Here is a 20,680-nt window from a genome sequence, read left to right on the forward strand (position 1 = left end):
GAAGCAAGCATCCCACAAGGGAACCTCCGCTGGGTTCATGGGCAAAGGAACACTACGATTGGACACTCTAAGCATGGAGATAGGTCGCCCGGATAGATGAGTTGAGGTACCAGTTGGTACATGCCGAGGGCCAGATACGAGTGCATTGTCAACCAATGAGGCAATGGATACTTCTTGCAACTTGCAGGTGACCTGTATTTTACAGCAAGACAATGCTGCAGCCCATTGCTCCCGAATTGTGGCTGACTGGTTCAATGACCACTCCACGGATGTGAGGATGTTTGCTTGGCCCTCCGAGGAGCCCTGATCTCAATTCCACTGAGCACTTCTGGGATGCTGTTGAGAAGGATGTGTGACTTGGACCCTGCTCCAACCAACCCTTGTGGATTATGGGATTTTGCAACAATCATTGATCAGTATGGCTCCCCAACTCTTCAGGTATTTTGTGAAGTCCACACCACACCGCATCACCGTCCTCATTAAGACAACCTATAAGCCAGGTATCTCTAATTCAACTGCTCATGAGTGTATGTACTCTATGGGGTCAGAACAACCCTCTCACCTTCTGAAGAAAGTAATGCTGTAGATTGGTGAAGTTATTCTGCCGCACAATATGTGGACAGGAGAAGGAACCAAACAGTTTTCGGAAGATCGCAAGCATGGCTGGAGGGCCGGCCCAGTTTGCAACCATAGCATTCGCCACCTGAAAAAGAGAAAGAAATACTGTTGATACATTGTGTTGTTATTTAACATCTTGTGGTCAATAGAACTTCACAGGCACAACTTAAAGATGGAGATTTCATCAAAGGGTGCTGTGGAAATTTCTGTTAATTTATTCTTTCTGCTCCAGTGTTAAAGCTTCAGTATTGGAAAGGAAAGGACAAGTAGCAAATCAACTCATATACAGTATACAGAGATAGTAACATGAATGTCTCTTAAGTCTTCAGGCCATAGACTACTTGGATCCTTAAAATAGCATCCAAAGGTTACGCAATATAACAAAACAGAAGTTTACTTGTCCACCTAGTCAATACAATGATATTTTATTTTTAATTTTGAAATTGCAAAAACATTACAAAATTAGTGATCAGGGCATATTTTGGCCATCTTTGGCTGAATCAGATTACACAATAGGAAGACATGTAAAATATCTGAATATTACATAGTGAATCTTACATTCTTATATAATAAAAAAGAAACTATTTTTTCCTTTTGCAAAAATCAAATGATCATAAACATGTGTCCTGGCAATCAATCAATCAATCAATCAATCAATCAATCAATCAATCAATCAATCAATCAATCAATCAATCAATCAATCAATCAATCAATCAATCAATCAATCAAACAAACAATCAATCACCATTAATCTGCATTTAGGACAGTCAATCTGTTGTTTATCTAGTTTCTTCTTAAATAATTGCAAAGAATTTGGTAATTTTTTTAACATCTCTCGTGGTAAATTATTCCAATCCCTAACACCTCTTCCTGTAAAAGAATATTTGGCCCAATTTGTCCTCTTGAATTCCAACTTTACTTTCATATTACAAACTTTCTTACTTTTAAAAGCTTCACTCACACTTATTCTTCTACTAATGATGTTCCACGCTATCTCTCCACTGACAGCTCAGAACATATGACTCAGTAGAACAACTCGTCTCCTTTCTCCCAAGTCTTCCCAGCCCAAACTTTGCAACATTCTTGTAATGCTACTCTTTTGTCGGAAATTACCCAAAACAAATCGAGCTGCGTTTCTTTGGATTTTTTTCAGTTCCTGAATCAAGTAATCCTGGTGAGGGTCCCATACACTGGAACCATACTCTAGTTGGGGTCTTACCAGAGACTTATATGTCCTCTCTTTTACATCTTTACTACAACACCTAAATACCCTCATAAGCATGTGCTGAGATCTGTACCTTTTTTTTTTTCCCTCTTTAATGCTACTTGTTTGGAGCGTTGACCCAGGTAGATCTTTTGCCCCTACTGGCACCATATTGTATGAACCTGCATGGAATTGGAATGGCGGTAGTGTGGAATGTTGTGTGTGAGGAAAGAAAAATCAAGGACGTCACAAACACTCAGTCCCCAGGCCAGGGATATTAAACATTACAATTAAAAATCCCTGGGCCGGAGGGAATCGAACCCGGGGCCGCCGGGTGACAGGCGGACGTGTTGCCCCCTACACTGCAGGGCTGGACTACTCTTTATTTACAATCCTGTTTATGTGATTACCCCAATGAAGATCTTTTTTTATACAATGGTGGAAAAAATATCCAAACACCATGAAATAAGGAATGTAGAATACGGAAATTTTGGCAATATATTTGTCGAGGTAACATATTTAATTGATTAAAGGAACAAGACTACAGGTTAGTATCTGCACGAGAAAAGCCGTTGCAAATGCGCCATGCTGGTCCATTAATAACCAGTGTAATCGCCTGACTGTTGAATGCAGGCATGCAAATGTGCATGCACTGTGTTGTACAGGTGCAGGATGTCAGCTTGTAGAATGGAGTTCCATGCCTGTTGCACTTGGTCGGTCAACACAGGGACGGTTAATGCCGGTTGTGGATGACGCTGGAGTTGTCGTCCAATGATGTCCCATACCTGCTCAATTGGGGACAGATCGGGGAATCGAGCAGACCAAGGCAACACATCAACACTCTGTAGAGTCATTTTCCCTTGTGATGTCCTTAATTTTCCTTTCCTCACACACAACATTCCACACTACTGCCATTCCATTTACACGCAGGTTCATACAATATGGTGCCAGTAGGGGCAAAAGAAATTACCCAAAACAAATCGAGCTGTGTTTCTTTGGATTTTTTTTTCAGTTCCTGAATCAAGTAATCCTGGTGAGGGTCCCATACACTGGAACCATATTAATCCGTATTGAAGAGCAATACAGTGTAAAACAAAAGCTGAAGGTTTCCACCTATTCAATACTGTTTGTTGTAACCTTAAAAAAGTTTAGCTTTTGTTCTATACTCTGTAGAGCATGCTGGGTTACATCAGTGGCAAGGGCGGCGTGCGTTATCCTGTTGGTAAACAACTCCAGGAATGCTGTTCATGATCGGCAGCACAACAGGTCGAATCACCAGACAGACGTGCACATGTGCAGTCAGGGTGCGTGGGATAACCACAAGAGTGCTCCTGCTGTCATAGGAAATTGCTCCCCAGACCAGAACTCTCGGTGTTTGTCCAGTGTGTCGACGCCGCAGACGGGTGGATGCAGGTGCTTACCTCGCCTCCTTCTAACCAACTCACAGCCATCACTGGCACCAAGGCAGAACAGGCTTTCATTGGAAAACACAACGGACCTCCACTCCATTCTCCAATGAGCTAGTGCTTGACACCACTGAAGTCGCAGACGGCGGCGGTTTGGGGCTGTTTGGGGTAAGCGGAGTGCATGCCGCAGGGCATCTGGCTCGGAGCTGTCCTTCAGGTAACCGATTTCAAACAGTACATTGCGTCACTGTGGCGCTAAATGCCGCTCGAATTGCTCCTGCAGACACAGTCTGCTGCGCCACAACCATACGCCGAATACGACAGTCCTTCCTCTGGTGGTGCCGCGGGGACGTCCAGAGCCCGGTCTTCTTGCAAGCATACCTTTTTGTGGCCAATGCTGCCAGCACGCATGCACAGTGGAGACATTCCTACCAAGTCGTTCTGCAATAGCGCAGAAAGAAAATCCAGCTTCACTTAGCCGTATTATACGGCCTCGTTCAACAACAGTTAGCTGTTGATACTGGCCTCTTCGTCGTCGTAAAGGCATTCTTGACCCACTCACAGTCACTCCGTGCAATCTCACAAGTAACTAACGCCCTTGCACAGTACAGCCCGTATTTAAAGCAAACCTGTTGTGCAACGTCATGGGGCTGCTACTAACGCCACGCTAATGCGATTTGCAGGAAATTTGAATCATCAGCATCTTTCAGATATATAAGCATGCCTACCAACATTCATTAATCTAACACAACCCCTTCTTGGTGTTTGGATATTTTTTTCCACCAGTGTATTAACACGTAGGTACTTACAATGATCCCCATGATGTACTATCACCCCATCAACACAGTAATTAAAAGTGAGAGGACTTTTCATCAACGGCTGCTAATTTCAGATGGCAATCAGCAATGAGACATATTTATGTGAAAAAGAATTTAAGTTAAAAGGTTGCATTTCAAACATCAAGAGGAGATTAATAAAATTGAAAATCTGATCATTAAAATCCATAAAATCTTGTGGGAGTAAAATGTTCTCCTAAGTTGATGTACTTTATTTAACCTTTTCACTGCCGAGTTTTTATGACCAGCCGAGCCCTGTGAGCCGCGTTTGTTTTTTTTGTTTTTGTTTTTTAAGGAAGAAGCACTTTGACAGATACATATTTACTTATCCTATTAATGGAATGCATATGGTCCCCTTAGCCCTGCAGCCCAATACGATATCGGGGATGAAGTTAGATTATATTTTACACCATATTTTTTGACCTGATGCCCTTCCTGACACAAACCTCAGTTGAGAAGATAATGAATATGAAATGAATGAAGGTGAATGAAACTGGGTACAGAAGTGGAATTGGCTGTGGCTTATGAATATGAACTGTCCCGGCATTTGCTTGGGAGTGCAAATGGGAAACCACAAAGGAAAGAAAAGAAATTCTCAGGACAGCTGACGGTGAGGTTCGAACCCACTCGCCTGCCGAGTGCAGAGCTTGGCTCCACAGCCGTAGCATGTTAATACACACGGCTACTCCACTCGGTGATACTATTACTGAAATATAATATAAAATTCTTGATCCAAGAACTGGTAATATCAAAATCATTTACATTTGGGGAAAAAATAATCTGAGGAAGGGGTGACAATTCCGCATGAGACTCATCATTACTACTTTGTCTCGCACTTTCTTGTATTTCAATATCGCCACTTAGATATTCTCCACCTTCATTATCAAAGTATAGCTCTCCAGAATCATTATTTATAAGGAAACAGTCAATTTCTTCGTCAACAAGAGATGAATGTATACTTCAAGATGCCATGATGGCTACACGTTAGCGGGAAAGATGTTCCACTCCAACAAAGCTGAAATAACACCAGACCGCTTTCAAAACATGCGAAATGGAGTGGTATATCTGCAGTACAGAACTTCTTTGAGCATTTCCACGGAATCTCAAAGCATGACACTATATCACGTTCATTTGTGAGATCGGTGAAGTACACACTGCACCAAAACCTACATATACGGGTTTGGCGGATGAGGCACGGCGTTCAGTAACGTATATATACGGGTTTGGCAGTGAATGGGTTAAAATACTGTCCAAAACTCATGTTAAAAACCAAATGGAACTTTACAAATTTGGTGTAGAATATATGGACTGAAGAGAGAGATGAAAAGAGTTGAACTTACCCTAGTTAGGCAATGAGCCGCTCGACAGCGAACCTTGTAGAACGCTTGCTCATTTTCAATGGTGTCCGTGAGGGCGAGTCTCGTGGCGGGAGTAGGATAGCGCTCCAGAGCTGCAATGGCTTCCAGCTGTGCAGTAACATCGCGCTCATGACGCAGCTGGTACTGCCACTGGTAGTCGGGCTGCTCGATGAAGACTGAGCGAAGCAGAGTCATGTCTGGATCTAACCTCAGCCACAGGACAGGTGAGTCAGCGCTTCAAAGTGGAACACATCAAGGTCTCTCATTAATGGCTAACAAGATATTCATTTAGATTGATGCTCTCACACCCCAAATAAATAAATATGATAATAATAATAATAATAATAATAATAATAATAATAATAATAATAATAATAATAATAATAATAATAATAATAATAATAATAATAATAATAATAATAATAATAATAATAATAATAATAATAATAATAATAATAATAATAATAATAATAATAATAATAATAATAATAATAATAATAATAATAATAATAATAATAATAATAATAATAATAATAATAATAATAATAATAATAATAATAATAATAATAATAATAATAATAATAATAATAATAATAATAATAATAATAATAATAATAATAATAATAATAATAATGGTGCCTGGCCTTCGTAGGGTCCTGGTGCAAGTCTTTCCAGTTGTCACACTATAGGTGATGTGAACATCTGTGTGCATAGGGTCCTACCTCAGAATTATTCAAATTTTGAAGAAGGTTCAAATACCTAATTCCCAAGCCAAATCCAGGAACCCTGGACCAAAGGCTGCCATGCTAGCAGTTTAGCCATGGAGCTGGACAACAGACATGATAATCTTTGTTTTTTTGCAGTATAAAATGAAAGAAGAGGCTGTGGCCTTAATTAAGGTACAGCCCCAACGTTTGCCAGGTGTGAAAATTGGAAACCATATCTACATCTTTACGCTGGCTCTGCCTTTATCTTTCTTTGGCTGCACTAGATTTTTTCTGTATTATTCTTCCCCTCCCTTCCACCAAATCAAACCAAACCACATGGCGCAACAGACCCAAAATGCTTTGGCCTACCAAGCGACCGCTGCTCAGCCCGAAGGTCTGCAGATTATGAGATGTCATGTGGTCGGCACGACGAATCCTCTCCGCTGTTATTCTTGGCTTTCTAGACTGGGGCTGTCATCTCACCGTCAGATGGCTCCTGAATTGTAATCATGTAGGCTGAGTGGACCTCAAACCAGCCCCTGAGATCCAGGTAAAAATCCCTGGCCTGGCTGGGTAAGAGGCTGGCACGCGAGGCCAGACCCCTCCCACAAACTTTGATTTTTCTAATGAACTTCCTGTCTGTTCTGCAACTCGCAAACATGTGAATAGGAAACATCTTGCCAATAAGGCCTTAATGGCCACAGAAAAAAAATAACAGACCGTGTGAGTGTAGCGTTTTGCCCCTGTCGTGTCATCTAAGCTCGGCAGTTGTAGTCGCTGGAGCCCTAATTGATGTAGATGTTGATTCCCATAGGGAACCTGAAATATCTGTCCCGAATGAGTAAATTTATAATACCAATATAATGGTCCGTTATTGGACATTATAAATTTTCCAGCTAACTCATTCTTGGTTGCCTGCGTTTCGCCCTCGTGTGCTAAGTTAGGCTCGTCAGTTGGGACTTAGCACACCACCCAAGACGCAAGGCTAGTGCATACCGTGGAGGCCACTGCATAGGCTATTTGAAGCCACCAGCAGTGCCAATGCACTATGAGAGCTATTTCAGGTTCCCTATGGGAATCAACATCTACATCATTTGATGGCCAGGCAGGCATCTATTTTTGGAAATGAGACATGTCCAATAACGGACCATTATATTGGAGCCCTAATTGTCAATGAACCTCGATGGGAAGGACAAATTTTTTATAATGGAGAATCATTTCTCCTTTAATATTGTATAGTTTGGTTTCAAAAATCACGTATGTATGTAATGTACCTGCAAAGCCATATGCTAAATAAATAAATAAATAAATAAATAAATAAATAAATAAATAAATAAATAAATAAATTCCTCCTTTATCAAGTTACCAATCGTTTGTTTTGCTAACTCCAAAAAATTGTTAGACATTCTGCCACTCGTACATTGAAATGTATAGTAACTGAATAGGTGGATAAACAAAGGTTTTTTCCCTTCTAAATTTTGAACTGCTAAGTATGTCTTGGAAAGGCATGCCAATCCAAGTGACGAGCCCAAATGGTATAACCAGGGTGGAATGTTACACGTACACACATGGTCTAATAATACATTCTAATACTGTTATCTTAAGAAACAATTTACATTGAGCTACAATAGCAACATTTATTCCTATTCGGAATACAATAGCACATAATAAGCCACCCGATGATTAACATTAATATCATTTAAGCAATACAACAATGGTCAAGCGATTTTCAAGCTACAAACACAATTGTTAATAAATAATAATAATGTTATTTGCTTTATGTCCCACTAACTACCCTTTTATGGTTTTTGGAGAAGCCGAGAGGCCGGAATTTAGTCCAGCAGCAGTTCTTTTATGTGCCAGTAAATCTACTGACACGAGGCTGACATATTTGAGCACCTTCAAATACCACCGGATTGTGCCAGGATCGAACCTGCCACGTTGGGGATAGAAGCCCAGCGCCTCAACCGTCTGAGCCACTCAGCCCGGCAAACCACAACTGTTAGAGCAGTCGTTCATATACCGTATTTACGCGAATAACACCCGCACATTTTTTTAAACAATTTGGGGCACGAAATTGGGGTGCGGGTTTTATTTGCGTCAAGGTTGGCATTATTTTTTCAAAATCAGCCTCTCCTAAATTTAGGGTGCGGGATTATTCAGTGGTGGCACATTTTTTTGCATCAAAGTTGGCATTTTTTTTTAAATACGGTAAATCTTATTTAAGTGAAACCTCGTTAGTGCATTCCTTATTAACACCTTTTTCCACTGAGCATGTTGTAAATTCTAAATCCCAATTCTCATCGCATTAAATCTATATAAAAATAATACCTTACTTATCGCATCACAAATTTTTGCTATTATCGCTTAGTACGATCACGTTTTTCCTAGCCCTGAAAATATTATTTGTCTCCCTTGTGGAAGGAACGTGATTTCCAACTCAGTAAGATCCCTCGCTACAGTTGCGTGATAATGGGAATAGGCGTTGAATTCTTGAACTTCACAGGATAAGTTGCAATTTTGGGGAGCAAGCCGTTAGCCTCAGAAATGCTCAGTTTTGCTTGCCGATTAGTAGTCAGACTGCGAAATAACACAATGAGCCTGTTTGTGCTTGTATTATGCATTCTGTTCAGAAGTTAAAAATGTATTTTGTGTTTAGCTGCACAGTGAAGGAAGGTGAATATTTGATGCATATAGCCTACATCTGAAACATAATCGTGTGAAGTTGACCAGCATGGTGCATATTTTTCTTGTGATACCCTAAGTATGGATACAGAAAAAGTCGTGAAATTTCTTACTAACGAAGACAAAATTAAAGTCTGTCAGCAAGTCGATGTGAATGTTGAAACTTGCACCTTCCAGTTTCGACTCGCTCACTCGAGTTGGTCTTGGTCGGTCGAAGTTTTGTTTGATTCAAAATGGTGGCCAAAGTCATTCTGTTGCAGTCGCACATGACTGTGTATAACCTCCAATTCACTGTCTAAGTGTGTGACCAGAAAAATGATGTTTAATAACCCAATGGTCCAAAATAAAAGGCTTCTACTAACATATGTTTTAGAATACTTTGATATTTTTATGGGCTTTGTTCAAATGTTTTCATATTTGCTGTTTGGTATTTTTAACACTTTCCAGTACACTACTGTTATTGTATAAGCCCCAGCAAAATAAGTTTTCATATTTATTCTCTCATGTTTTCCACACCTTTTAATACTTTTTTCTCATAGAGTTTTCACTGTACCCACGGATACACGATGTAAAATGCTCTCATGTCAGAAAAATCATATCTAGTGTTTGCACATTTCTGTTGGATAGTTTTTATTTGTGTATTCATGTACGTTTTCTCACTTAACACGTTCTTTTTCCCTGTCCCCTGCAGAAACGTCTTAATGAGGTTTTTACATATCAAATACAATAAAAATTCCTAGCACCCCGAGGTACCACCACAGAAAATTTCACTGCATGGTTTTGGCTAGCTGGCTAGAGTGGTATAATCTAGCAGTACTAGAAGCTTACATTGTTTGATAGTTTCCATTGCAGCCAACAGACAATGCCATGATTTGTTTACTAGTGCTTAACACTACAATCCCAAGGCACTCATACTTCTACAATAACATGTGTGTAGGCCACGGCCACTTCCTTCCCATTCCTAGGCCTTTCATATCATATCGTCGCCATAAGACCTATCTGTGTCGGTGCGACGTAAAGCAAATAGCAAAAACAAAACAAACAAAAAAAACATTTAAAAAAATAATAATAATAAGATGTGTGTGAAATACTTGCCAGATATTTTTATGATTATACTGATTATCGGAGAGTTTAGTTATCTAAAATTAAGCCGTTTTCTCCACAAACTTGGAAAATAATGACTAGTCCTTCAGTCTGAGAATTCTGGTAAGTTTTGCAAGACAAAAAAATACTTTACCAAACTGAATTTGAAATATATTAAAAATATAAGCTATAACTGGGAAACCAAGCACATCAGGATTTGCTGTGAGGTCATAGCAGTACACTAGCATAGAGAAGTCAACAGCTCAGCAGTCTGCCAGCCCAGCAGAAAAAGCCATATAACACCACCTGTCAGCAATACTGTGTACCTATGCGGCCTCACAAGAAACTTATACAGCGGTACAATGTATCGCTATGGCAGCCAATGTGTTAATATGTTACAGTGACAAAATAATACACTCTTCAAAATTATTCATGTAGGACATGTTTGAGTCCATTGGACCATCTTTAGCAACAGATGTTCATGAAAGAAAGAAAGAAAGAAAGAAAGAAAGAAAGAAAGAAAGAAAGAAAGAAAGAAAGAAATCAATCAATCAATCAATCAATCAATCAAGCAAGCAAGCAAGCAAGCAAGCAAGCAAGCAATCAATATATATATATATATATATATATATTTAGTTTAAGTGATATGACTACAGCGAGACTGATTTTGTACCCATGTAGATAAACTTAGCAAAAGCTCAACAAAATCGGTGTCTCCACCTCTCTATAGACTGCCCTTGTCAACAACAGTGACCACCAGCTATGAGCACAGAGAATAAAAGCAACAAGGAATGCACAGAACTCACTCCATAGCACTGAGGTCCATGTCCACCTCCTCTCCAGTACAAAGAGGAATCTTCTTCTTCTTGTTCCGCCGACTCTTGGAGTGGCACGTGATGTCCGACTTGGCCACGGTTCCCTCCACCTGGAGGGTGTGCCGAAATGTTCCATCCAACTCCTGGATTGTGACCAACAGGGGGCCCACGTACTTCCTGATGCCACGCTGTTGCGTTGCATCTTGCCGGATTTCCAATTCCACTGTGTTCCTGTGAACAGAAACCCACATTGCAGTACGTGGCATGTAATAAGACTATACACTACAAAGCAAGTATCGGTACCTATTCTCTTTTTTTAATGGCTCATCATTGCTACCAACTTGACGAGCTGCATATTGAAATCATGAGACATTACCATCAACAAAATAACCTCAATATAGGTATCAATAATGGAGGTTCCCTTACCCAAGTTCAGTAAATGATCAATCAAGATATTCATAATTAAGTTGATTTTCCAGCTCAAGTGAGGAATTAAGAAAATAAACACGGTCACTCAATTTAATTTGATATACTCATTACTATAACCGCATTCTTCGGTGTTTGCCTGGTGTAAATGATTCAGCTCTCTTCTTGAAATTTGCTGTTACTTGTCGAACTGAAGTGAAACCATATTGTAGTAATATACACAGGCAAATATATCACATACATATATGCCATAAGTCAATAAGAATACACAAAGTGAAAACAGTACCACAGTCAAGACAAGACAAGGTTAGATTAGATTATGTTAGGCTGATAACAATATTTCCTTTCATTTCAACTTAATTGATCTTTATAGAGGAGATAACGTTGCTTTCCTTTTCGGAGTAGTTCTTGCAGAATTTTGTCCTTCTTATACATCCTAACTGAATTATATACATAAGAATTGAACGACATAAGACTGGATTAATAAAATACTGCGTTCATCACTTAACACCTACTATGTTACTAAATGCATTATTCGGAGAGGCCACAATTCTACTTACCTAGTATTTATTACGCAAACAGATTCACAATCCTACAGAAAAAGAAAATATGCTTTACTTATACCTGCAAATGTAACACTAGTGGTTTTCACAATATAGCAGTGGCAGTATGTATAATCTCACAAACCATGACTACAGTGCCAACCTGCAGGATTAACAGTAACTGAAAAACATTGTATAGCAAGTAGGGTTCCTGAACTGTATGGTTAGCAACACTGAATCAAACCCAATAGTTAGAAAATAACTATAAATTACTATCTTCAGTATTAACAGGGGAGAAAGAGTAATGTTGTACCCTTAGTGTATAGGCTTACGTGGAAGCTGAGTACAGAGCCTCACCACAGATATGGACCTGCAAAAATGTTTGAGATTATTAATAATATTATGTTTGTATTTACAGTACATGCATTCATGACCAAACGATGAGGAACTATAGAAAATGGAGAAACGTCACAACAGAATACAGCGAATTGTTGTTATTATTATTATTATTATTATTATTATTATTATTATTATTATTATTATTATTATTATTGCACCATCCTGAGGGGTGGTTTCATCCTTGCACCATATTGGGCGACCGTTTCTAATATGTGCGTCCCATTGGGTGACCTAACAATTGCTCCGGCTATCTTCCCCTCAATCATCCATCACTCTAACAGACCATTAAACGGATGAATGCATAATAAAATTGATGCTAAGTGTCGTTGGCTAAGTTCGGTTTAAATCCTCATCGTATAAACAGTTATCGCATCATAGAATTTTAGCGATGTCGTAACCTTCAATTTTCCTATCAGAATATTTTATATGGTAATCCTTGCATTGCCATGCGACACCTCTCAGGGATAATTAAATTGCTTCTACGAACCATACTATTTTAACGTGAGGTCAACTGAGGCACCACATTTCCACTTCAATAAATTATTATCGATACCATTCATCATCCTGAATCAATATTAGGTTTTTCAAGTCCAATCATCCGAATATAAGTGAAGAAAATAAATAAAATATTTTTTTTTTTAATGGATTAATTCAAAATTACTTAAATCCTAATAATATTAGTCTATCTCCTAAAATAATAACATCTAAATTTAAAAAAATCTATATTTTATTTCTTGATTCCGGAATCACAAAAGAAAATCTACTATTAATTATCATCATCAATTATCTTCTTCTTCTTCTCTAATAAAGAAATTTTTAGGTTGAAAATAAATCTAAGTCCCTAATCTTAATTAAACTTCATAACATAATTGTATAGTTTGAGTTCATTAGTTCTTGTTTCTTTAAAAAAAAAATGCTTATTTTCATCATTATCACTTCAACATTCTGTCACAATTCACTTAATTCGGTGTTATAACGTTAGCAATCACAAGTAAGTTCCAAATATTTCGGCCCAAAAATGGCTATTTCAAATATATATTGTTCTTAAAATGAAAAATATTGGTCTCCTCGACCATATCATTTGACTAAAATATTCAAATAACACCTTAAATAAATGTAGGTATCGTTCAAAGTCTAATTATAATCGTAGTTCAAATAGAAATTGTACCTAACATGTTTTATGGTTTAGCAATAATTAATCAGGTATCAACAATTCCGTAGGAATGCATTTGGTAACCTATTTTATTTAGTTGCGGTAGAGATTTTAAATTATGGGATTGTTCTATGAATTAAATTCATTCTTGACAACAAACATCCAATAATATTTAGTACAACGTTGATATATACTATCTATGATGACAACAAGTTTCCCTTCATTTATTTCCTACTTGGATATTTCCTTCGAAGACAGTGTATGGCTACCCAAATATACGAAATATGCGATGTATTTCAATGTACTCGTGTACCACTAACCCAATATACCTCTCATTACCATTTTATTATTTTGCCGCAAATGGCAATCATCACCATCGGCCCATAATACGTCGTATTTACCGCCAAAACTATCCATAAATATATCTATCTTTCCAACTACCAATATTAATTACCGTAATGTATCATAATTCAATCCCCTAAACATATCACGGCGAATAATTATTCACAATTCCACATTGACATGCCACTCAAATCATAACTCCTCTATGTAAACATTAATCATCACCAACATGACGGCAAATCATTTCAACATCACATTACTTTACTACAATGGTACTCTTTTGGGTTAGAATTCATATATTATACGCGTAAACACGCTAGCCTAAAAATGAAATGCATATATAAATCAAATAAGTTAACATGTACTCACATTTCATTGCGTCGTATCAGCAAACACATATAGGTTATTCGTAAATCAACTATCTTCTTCAAGAATATAAAATTAGGGTTACGTCACTTTAAATATGATGTTTTTGTCCCATAATGGTTAGAAATTACATTCCACATCTCTCCTTGCTTAGTTTTAAGTATTCCTATATTATGGCATAGATTGTGAAATCTGGAAGAAGTACCTATTCCCCTATTAATAATAATAATTCAACATGGACAATCTCATTGCGAAGATGGTAACGACTGTGATTTTATCACGAAGAACTATGTAAAAACAACGTACCAAATATTCACTTTAACTACCACTACTAAATTTACTGCATACTAATTTCAAGAAAATACAATAACTCTTTGGAACTTATCTTGCGATCACTGACGTTAGATGACTGGCTCTGGCTTCGATGTTGTCATCTTAGGATTGCTTTGTACGGCTCCATCCTTTGCTACGTCACCATCTGGTTGTAGTTTGGGACTCGGGTTAGTAGAAGCAGCTGGGCGGCTTCCGTCAGAGAGCCGGCTCCATCTCCGATTTAGCCTCTCATCATGTTGTTGCAGTCAATCATAAAAGAAAGAAACATTTCCAAATCGGGAGTTAATTTCATATCCATACTCTCAGGAATAAATATCAAGTTTGTATCTACGATCAGGTTTTTAGGACAGTATTCAAGGTTAATTCTTAGTAGCAATTTAACAGTTAAAATATTTCAAGTTATCACCGTAAAAATTTTCTTTTGTTCAGCTAATCAACCTATACTGCGTAATATTCAACTTGGTTGCTCGTACGGTCTTGAGTATGTATATACTCCGACTACTGTTCGGGTATTTTCTAAATCGCTCTTCACGATATTCCTTCGTATATATTTGTTTTCCAAATATTCTCTCGCTTCGCAGGTTCTCCAGCCGGTAACTACTACAATATCTTCCTCTTATTTAGACGAAGATTGGCTTTACTTCTCGTGGATAAATTTACTTCGATTTTCGTAACGGATTTTTTATTTATTTTATTGTTCAGCTACTTTCTTCTTGTTTTTAACAATTTTTAAAACCTTCTATTATTTTATCACGGCCGCATGGATCCTTGATAACTTTCCGTCTCAGTCCGTGATCTAGGCATCTTTAATTCATCAAATAAATATCTTTGCCGTCACGTGCATGGCCTTCTTGAATATATACGTTCGTAAAATGTATACACTTCGAAATCACGGCCTATTTTGCTTAATATATGCATTCTTTTCTGACGTATGGCCCAATTACGTAATCTTCGCGATTTCATTACCGTGCATGGCAAACTTATAATTTCGTATGACGACCATTACTCCGATATCAGGACGATGAAAACGGTACATTATTATTATTATTATTATTATTATTATTATTATTATTCTACCATAAATTTTCCTATTTGGTGTTTCCCAAATCAGAGCAGCTGTATCATGGACGTCGAACCAGAAAATAAACAGCAATTAAATATTTGTTCCCAATGTAAAGTAAAAATATACTTTGGGCAAGATTCACCATTTCAAGTGGCTAGGACACATTAAGCGGATGCAGCCGACTCAAATTCCAAGGCAGTATGAGAAGATTGTTCCAGGAGACGACCAATTGGATGGCCCAGGAAAAGGTGGCTAGACCAGATTAGAGAAGAGAGGAGAAACATGGAATGCTCTAGAGAGAAATGAACAACACCGTAAAAAATGGAGGCACATCGTTCTAAAACATCGTACCTGGTTTGCTGGAAGGAATTCATTACGACGATGTTGATGATGCAAATTATGACTGCTATTTTTCCACCAACTTATGAGACATCTAACCTTAAAGCTGGTCAGATGAGGTCTGACATTGCACCTGAACTGCGTATTATCAATATCTCACTGATTCCCACACAGGCTAATTCCACTCAGTAAAACTTACATCTCGGGTAAAACATATCAAGTTTACCTTTTCCTATTGAAGACAAAACTGAGATTGAATTTAGCATGACCTCCAGTCCGTACCCACTGGTCTATGAAGACAGACATGTCCTTGCCTGTCACGGTGAAAATGGCCTTCGCAAATACATTTGTACTGATGAGCATGTGGCTCCAAAGACCGCTACCTATCTTCTGCTGGGCTGCATTGGAGGCCAGTGAAAGCTGCTTGTTGAAAACCTAAAACACAAAAGAAAAAAACACTGTTCATGATGGAGTACCTATTGCTGAGCTGGAAACAGATCATACAACAGAGTTTATGAATTCAAATACCTGAGAGCCACGTGTACAGAGGATGTGTCATCCAAGGAAAAGATCAATGCAGGAAACTGATGCTAATACAGCTTCAGCACACTTCTCAAGTCAAAAAATCTATCAAGAAAGGTCAAGAATCAACTGTATAAAACAGTGATTCGACCGGATGTACAGTACCAATGGAAGATCTGGAGAATATGGAAGCCAGATCTCAAGATACTCCTGAACTTCAAAAAGAAAAGACTTGCGGAAGATCTATGGCCCAGTGTGCAGGGCACAGTCAATGGGGGGAGGCACATCTGATCTAACTGCAAGCTAGTGGACCTCAACAATGATAAGAATATTGTAGGCATGATATGGAGAAAATGACTCCAGTGGACTGGACATGATGAAGAGATGAGCAGCCATCAATGGCCCGTTAGATTTCATCTCCCATGGAAGAAGAACTCTAGATAGGACGTGAAGGAGGAGGTAGAGTGATGGGCTTTGCAAAGAACTGCTCCTGCTATCTCTGCTACAGCTCCAGTGATGTTTTCCTTGCTTGCAGCCATGTGCTTCCCACATGTTTGTAAGAATCATGGCAGGTAACTCTTATGAAGTGTTTCTAAACAATGATGATTTAGCTGATTATATGAATTCTCTGAAAGGGTACCACAGGGGCTCTTAACTTGGGAGCGAAGGCTGGCGACCATGAGGCCCCTAGCTGAGTCTGGTATTGTTTCCACTTACTCATGTTTCCCTAAGCTTTCATGACGACACCTTAAATTTGAAACTTTGGCAGTTATGTTTAGTATACTCTGCTCTATGAGGTCAAAGCCTGAGCATTAAAACAGTAACCATTAAATGACTGGAATCTCTAGAAGTATGGCTTGATAGAAGAATGCTCCTAGTCTACTTCTTCTTTCTCCTCCTTAAGACGCTATTTTACACAGTTGTAGTCATCGTTTGGCCTCAAGTCAACGTCCCACATATCCGCTTATACTATATCTTGCCAGCACTTCTTCGGTCGTTCAGGCGGGCGGTCACCATTGACGTCTAAGTGAAAGACGAGGTTGGCGACTCTACCAGGTGCTGCACGTAGAACTTGGCCATACCATTGGAGATGCCTTCCCCGTATTTTCTGCACAATTGGTGCGATTGCTCATTTGCTAATGAACTGTGTCATTCCTGATATAGCAGATTAAGGAGATGCCCTTCGACAGCAAGGTATTCACATCTCTTTGGCGTGTTACTGGCGTTCAGGGCTTTCGTTGGACAATTGGGATCAACACCACAGAAAGCAACTGGAAATATACGCTACCAATGAACAGACATTACAGAGAGTAAACTGCAAAACAGAACTGCTAACCAACATTACATGCACAAAATTGCTTATCTAGGGCATGTGGTACGTGGTGAAAAGTATGCTATTATACAACTTATTAGAAAGGTAAAATTGAAGGGCAACGAGAAGTAGGCAGGAAACGCGCCTTAAGAATATTCAAGACTGGATATATGAAGTACCGAAGAACTCTGAAGATTGAAGAATAGTCACTATTATAATCACCAACGTCTGGGAGGCTGGACAGGGCTCGAATTCCAAAGTGTTCTCTGAATCTGTTATTAACTTTGTTCTCTTGTGATAAGCCAATCTATCCAATTCCTTTGCTACAGTTTACTTTTTCGTTAAAAACAGAAAACTGAGAACCTACCTGGAGCAGCAATTCCTGTCCAATCCGATGTTCCAACATTCTCATGACTAGATGAGCCTTCTTGCGGAGAACTTCCAGGTATTTAGGTGACATGGTGTGCAGGTTACGAATAGGGAAGTAGAACCCTTGGTCTGGAGGCCGCGGAGCAGGGATGGGCCCCATTGCTGATGAGGGCAGCGGGCTCGGAGGTTGACTGGGATCCAGAACAATACCACCAAAGGTTTCTTCGTATTTTACTACTTCTTGTAACTCCTGTGGGCAAGAATGCACAAGTATAGGATTCTGCAATATTTCAAGTTCTGGATTATACAATACTAGCTACATCATACATCACGGATGGAAAGAGATTTCTACACAAGTCACATGAAATGGATGTAAACTTACAGCAACCTATGTAGGCAATGAAGTAGGGGAAAAATGCAGCCTCACTGAAGGAAGAAGAAAACTGCAGAACCTCCCGATAAACAACATTTCCCTTCAATGCTTGGGTTCATCAACCTTGGTTATCACTTAACCATGGTAAAATGGATACCTTACCATGGTTAAGTTACATTTCTGTTGCATCAAGCCCGGTTTTGAAATTTTTGATGTTTTACCACAGTTAAAAGTTTAGCGGTCGTGAGCGAGCGGTTAAGCAGCTAACCGAGGCTTTAAGGCCTATATACTCTACATAACTTCATGTGTAAGTTGTTAAATATGTGCATCAAAAGTGCCGTGATCTTGTAGTTAAAATGGATTTGGCACCACACCTCGTATATCTACAGTATCTTGAAGATGATGAACGGAGAGAAAGAGACAGGGGCAATCTATTTGAAAACTGGACAGACTCCTCATTTCAAGACAGGTTTTGGTTGGAGGAGGAGACTGTGACGTCTTTGTTACAATTAATAAGTGACAGACTCGAGTTCCCTACTCGTAGAAATAATCCTGTTTCTCCAAGAAATCATCTAAGTCCATAAGCATTTCAGTTTCAAATGCACTAAAATTTCATGCTCTCGTTCGCCGTTTCTTTTCCATATCAGCTAATACTAATGACCTAACCTAACCTAACGAAACAAAATTAATTAATCTTAGAAATAAGGAGCTGTAATATTCCACTGATGACTACAATAATTGTTTCAAAGAGAAAAATCATTATAAATCTTTTTTATACAAGTGGAAAATATAGTAATTTAAATATAAATAATATTCACCCTAGAAATAAAAAGACAGTTGACGGTTTCAGACAAAATGAAACAAGTGAATAAATTAGACACACGTGACTCAAAATTGTCACTGACTTTGGATAAATTAAGGACAATTACATTTGGATTTTACGTCGCACCGACACAGATAGATCTTATGGTGACAATGGGATAGGAAAGGGCTAGGAATGGGAAGGAAGCGGCCGTTGCCTTAATTAAGGTGCCTGGTGTGAAAATGGGAAACCATGGAAAACCACCATCAGGGCTGCTGACAGTGTGGTTCAAACCCACTATCTCCTGTATGCAAACTCACTGCTCTTCACCCCTACCTGCACAGCCAACTTGTCCAGTTGTTAAGTTTTGTGGTAGGTGACAGTGAAAAGATTTTTTCAACAAAACTAAATACCATGCTGTCACACAACTACTGTATCATCCTTCGATTCAACTAGAAACCCCTCTTGTTTCTGCTGACTGATAACATTTTTCATGAAAATTACTTGTCTGTCTATAAGTGAAATCCCCTCTCTTGCATCTAAATCTGGTAACAGAATAATTTCCTAGTTCTTAAAATGTTTTAAAATATGAGAAATGACTGGTCTATAGTCGTGTCCCTCGAACATAGTTCAGAGAAATTACAGTACTGATGTATTTTTGACAAGAGGAAATCCAATCTGTTCTGATCATGTTTTTGAATGCATTGGTGATCATGTCGTTACAGTTGTTTTATAATTTTGTTGGTGTTGAACAGTTCTTAAATTATTAATGCTCAGATAAGGAAGTTAACAGGACCCAAATATATATAATTCTGATATAATTGGTCCATTATTGGAAATGATAAATTTTTTAGCTAACTCATTCCTGGCTGTTAGCACTCCACCCCAGTGCATCAATTTGGGCTCATCAGCTGGCAACCAGCACACCCACCAAGACACATGGCTAGTGCAAGTAGTGGAGACTACTATACTTCGGTTCTTATGAGTTTCGACTTGACATTTGAGTGCTGCCTTTTGGTAGAGGCTATGTGAATTAATAAACAGCCAATGAGAGGCAACCGATCGCTCCGATAGAGCACGTTAGACTCTAGTTCTGGTTACCAGTGTTGTAGATCTGTTGTTTACTATAACCACGTGCTGTCAGCTGTGTGTTGTATTATGCTCAGTTCTTTTTGTGGTCATTGTCAGTTCACTCGGTCATTCTGGACAAAGCACCAACACTGGCGACTAGGAATAATCAGTTGATTGAGTGGTCCAAGGAGCACAATATTTCGGTTCACGATAACATGAGGAAGGGGGAGATCTCATGCATCTTGTGAAACAAAACGGCTCTAGCACCCAGTTTACGTGGTGGATGAAATAGCCAGCAGGCCTTCCGCCATACCATTGCCATTTTAATGCCATAGAACAGATTTGGGCCGAAGTGAAGGATTATGTAGCTGCAAAATAACAGACTCTTCACAGTTTCGGAAGTTGAACGACTTCTGTGGGCAGCCGTAGGCCGTTTAAGTGCAGGTTGTGAGAGACAATCTCAGATAAGTGAAGCTTGGGAGAGGGAAAGTATCACAGACGATTATGTTGAAGACGTTATAATCTCTTTACGGTCAAGCGGGAATGAAACCTCACA

General features: G+C 38.8%; 1 protein-coding gene across 1 annotated transcript in view; it reads right to left on the reverse strand.

The window, feature by feature from the left end:
* Taf2 (TATA-box binding protein associated factor 2) overlaps positions 1-20,680 on the reverse strand; it is a 90,412-nt gene that overhangs the window by 43,232 nt on the left and 26,500 nt on the right. Inside the window, exons 8-12 of the mRNA XM_067157592.2 lie at positions 17,877-18,128; positions 15,902-16,110; positions 10,704-10,943; positions 5,405-5,657; positions 563-703 (exon numbers count right to left, since the gene is read on the reverse strand). Coding sequence (XP_067013693.2) covers positions 563-703; positions 5,405-5,657; positions 10,704-10,943; positions 15,902-16,110; positions 17,877-18,128 — 1,095 coding nt within the window. The remainder of the gene's footprint in view (positions 1-562; positions 704-5,404; positions 5,658-10,703; positions 10,944-15,901; positions 16,111-17,876; positions 18,129-20,680) is intronic.

Source organism: Anabrus simplex, chromosome 13 (genome assembly GCF_040414725.1).
Source record: "Anabrus simplex isolate iqAnaSimp1 chromosome 13, ASM4041472v1, whole genome shotgun sequence".
In the NCBI taxonomy this organism is placed as follows: domain Eukaryota; kingdom Metazoa; phylum Arthropoda; class Insecta; order Orthoptera; family Tettigoniidae; genus Anabrus; species Anabrus simplex.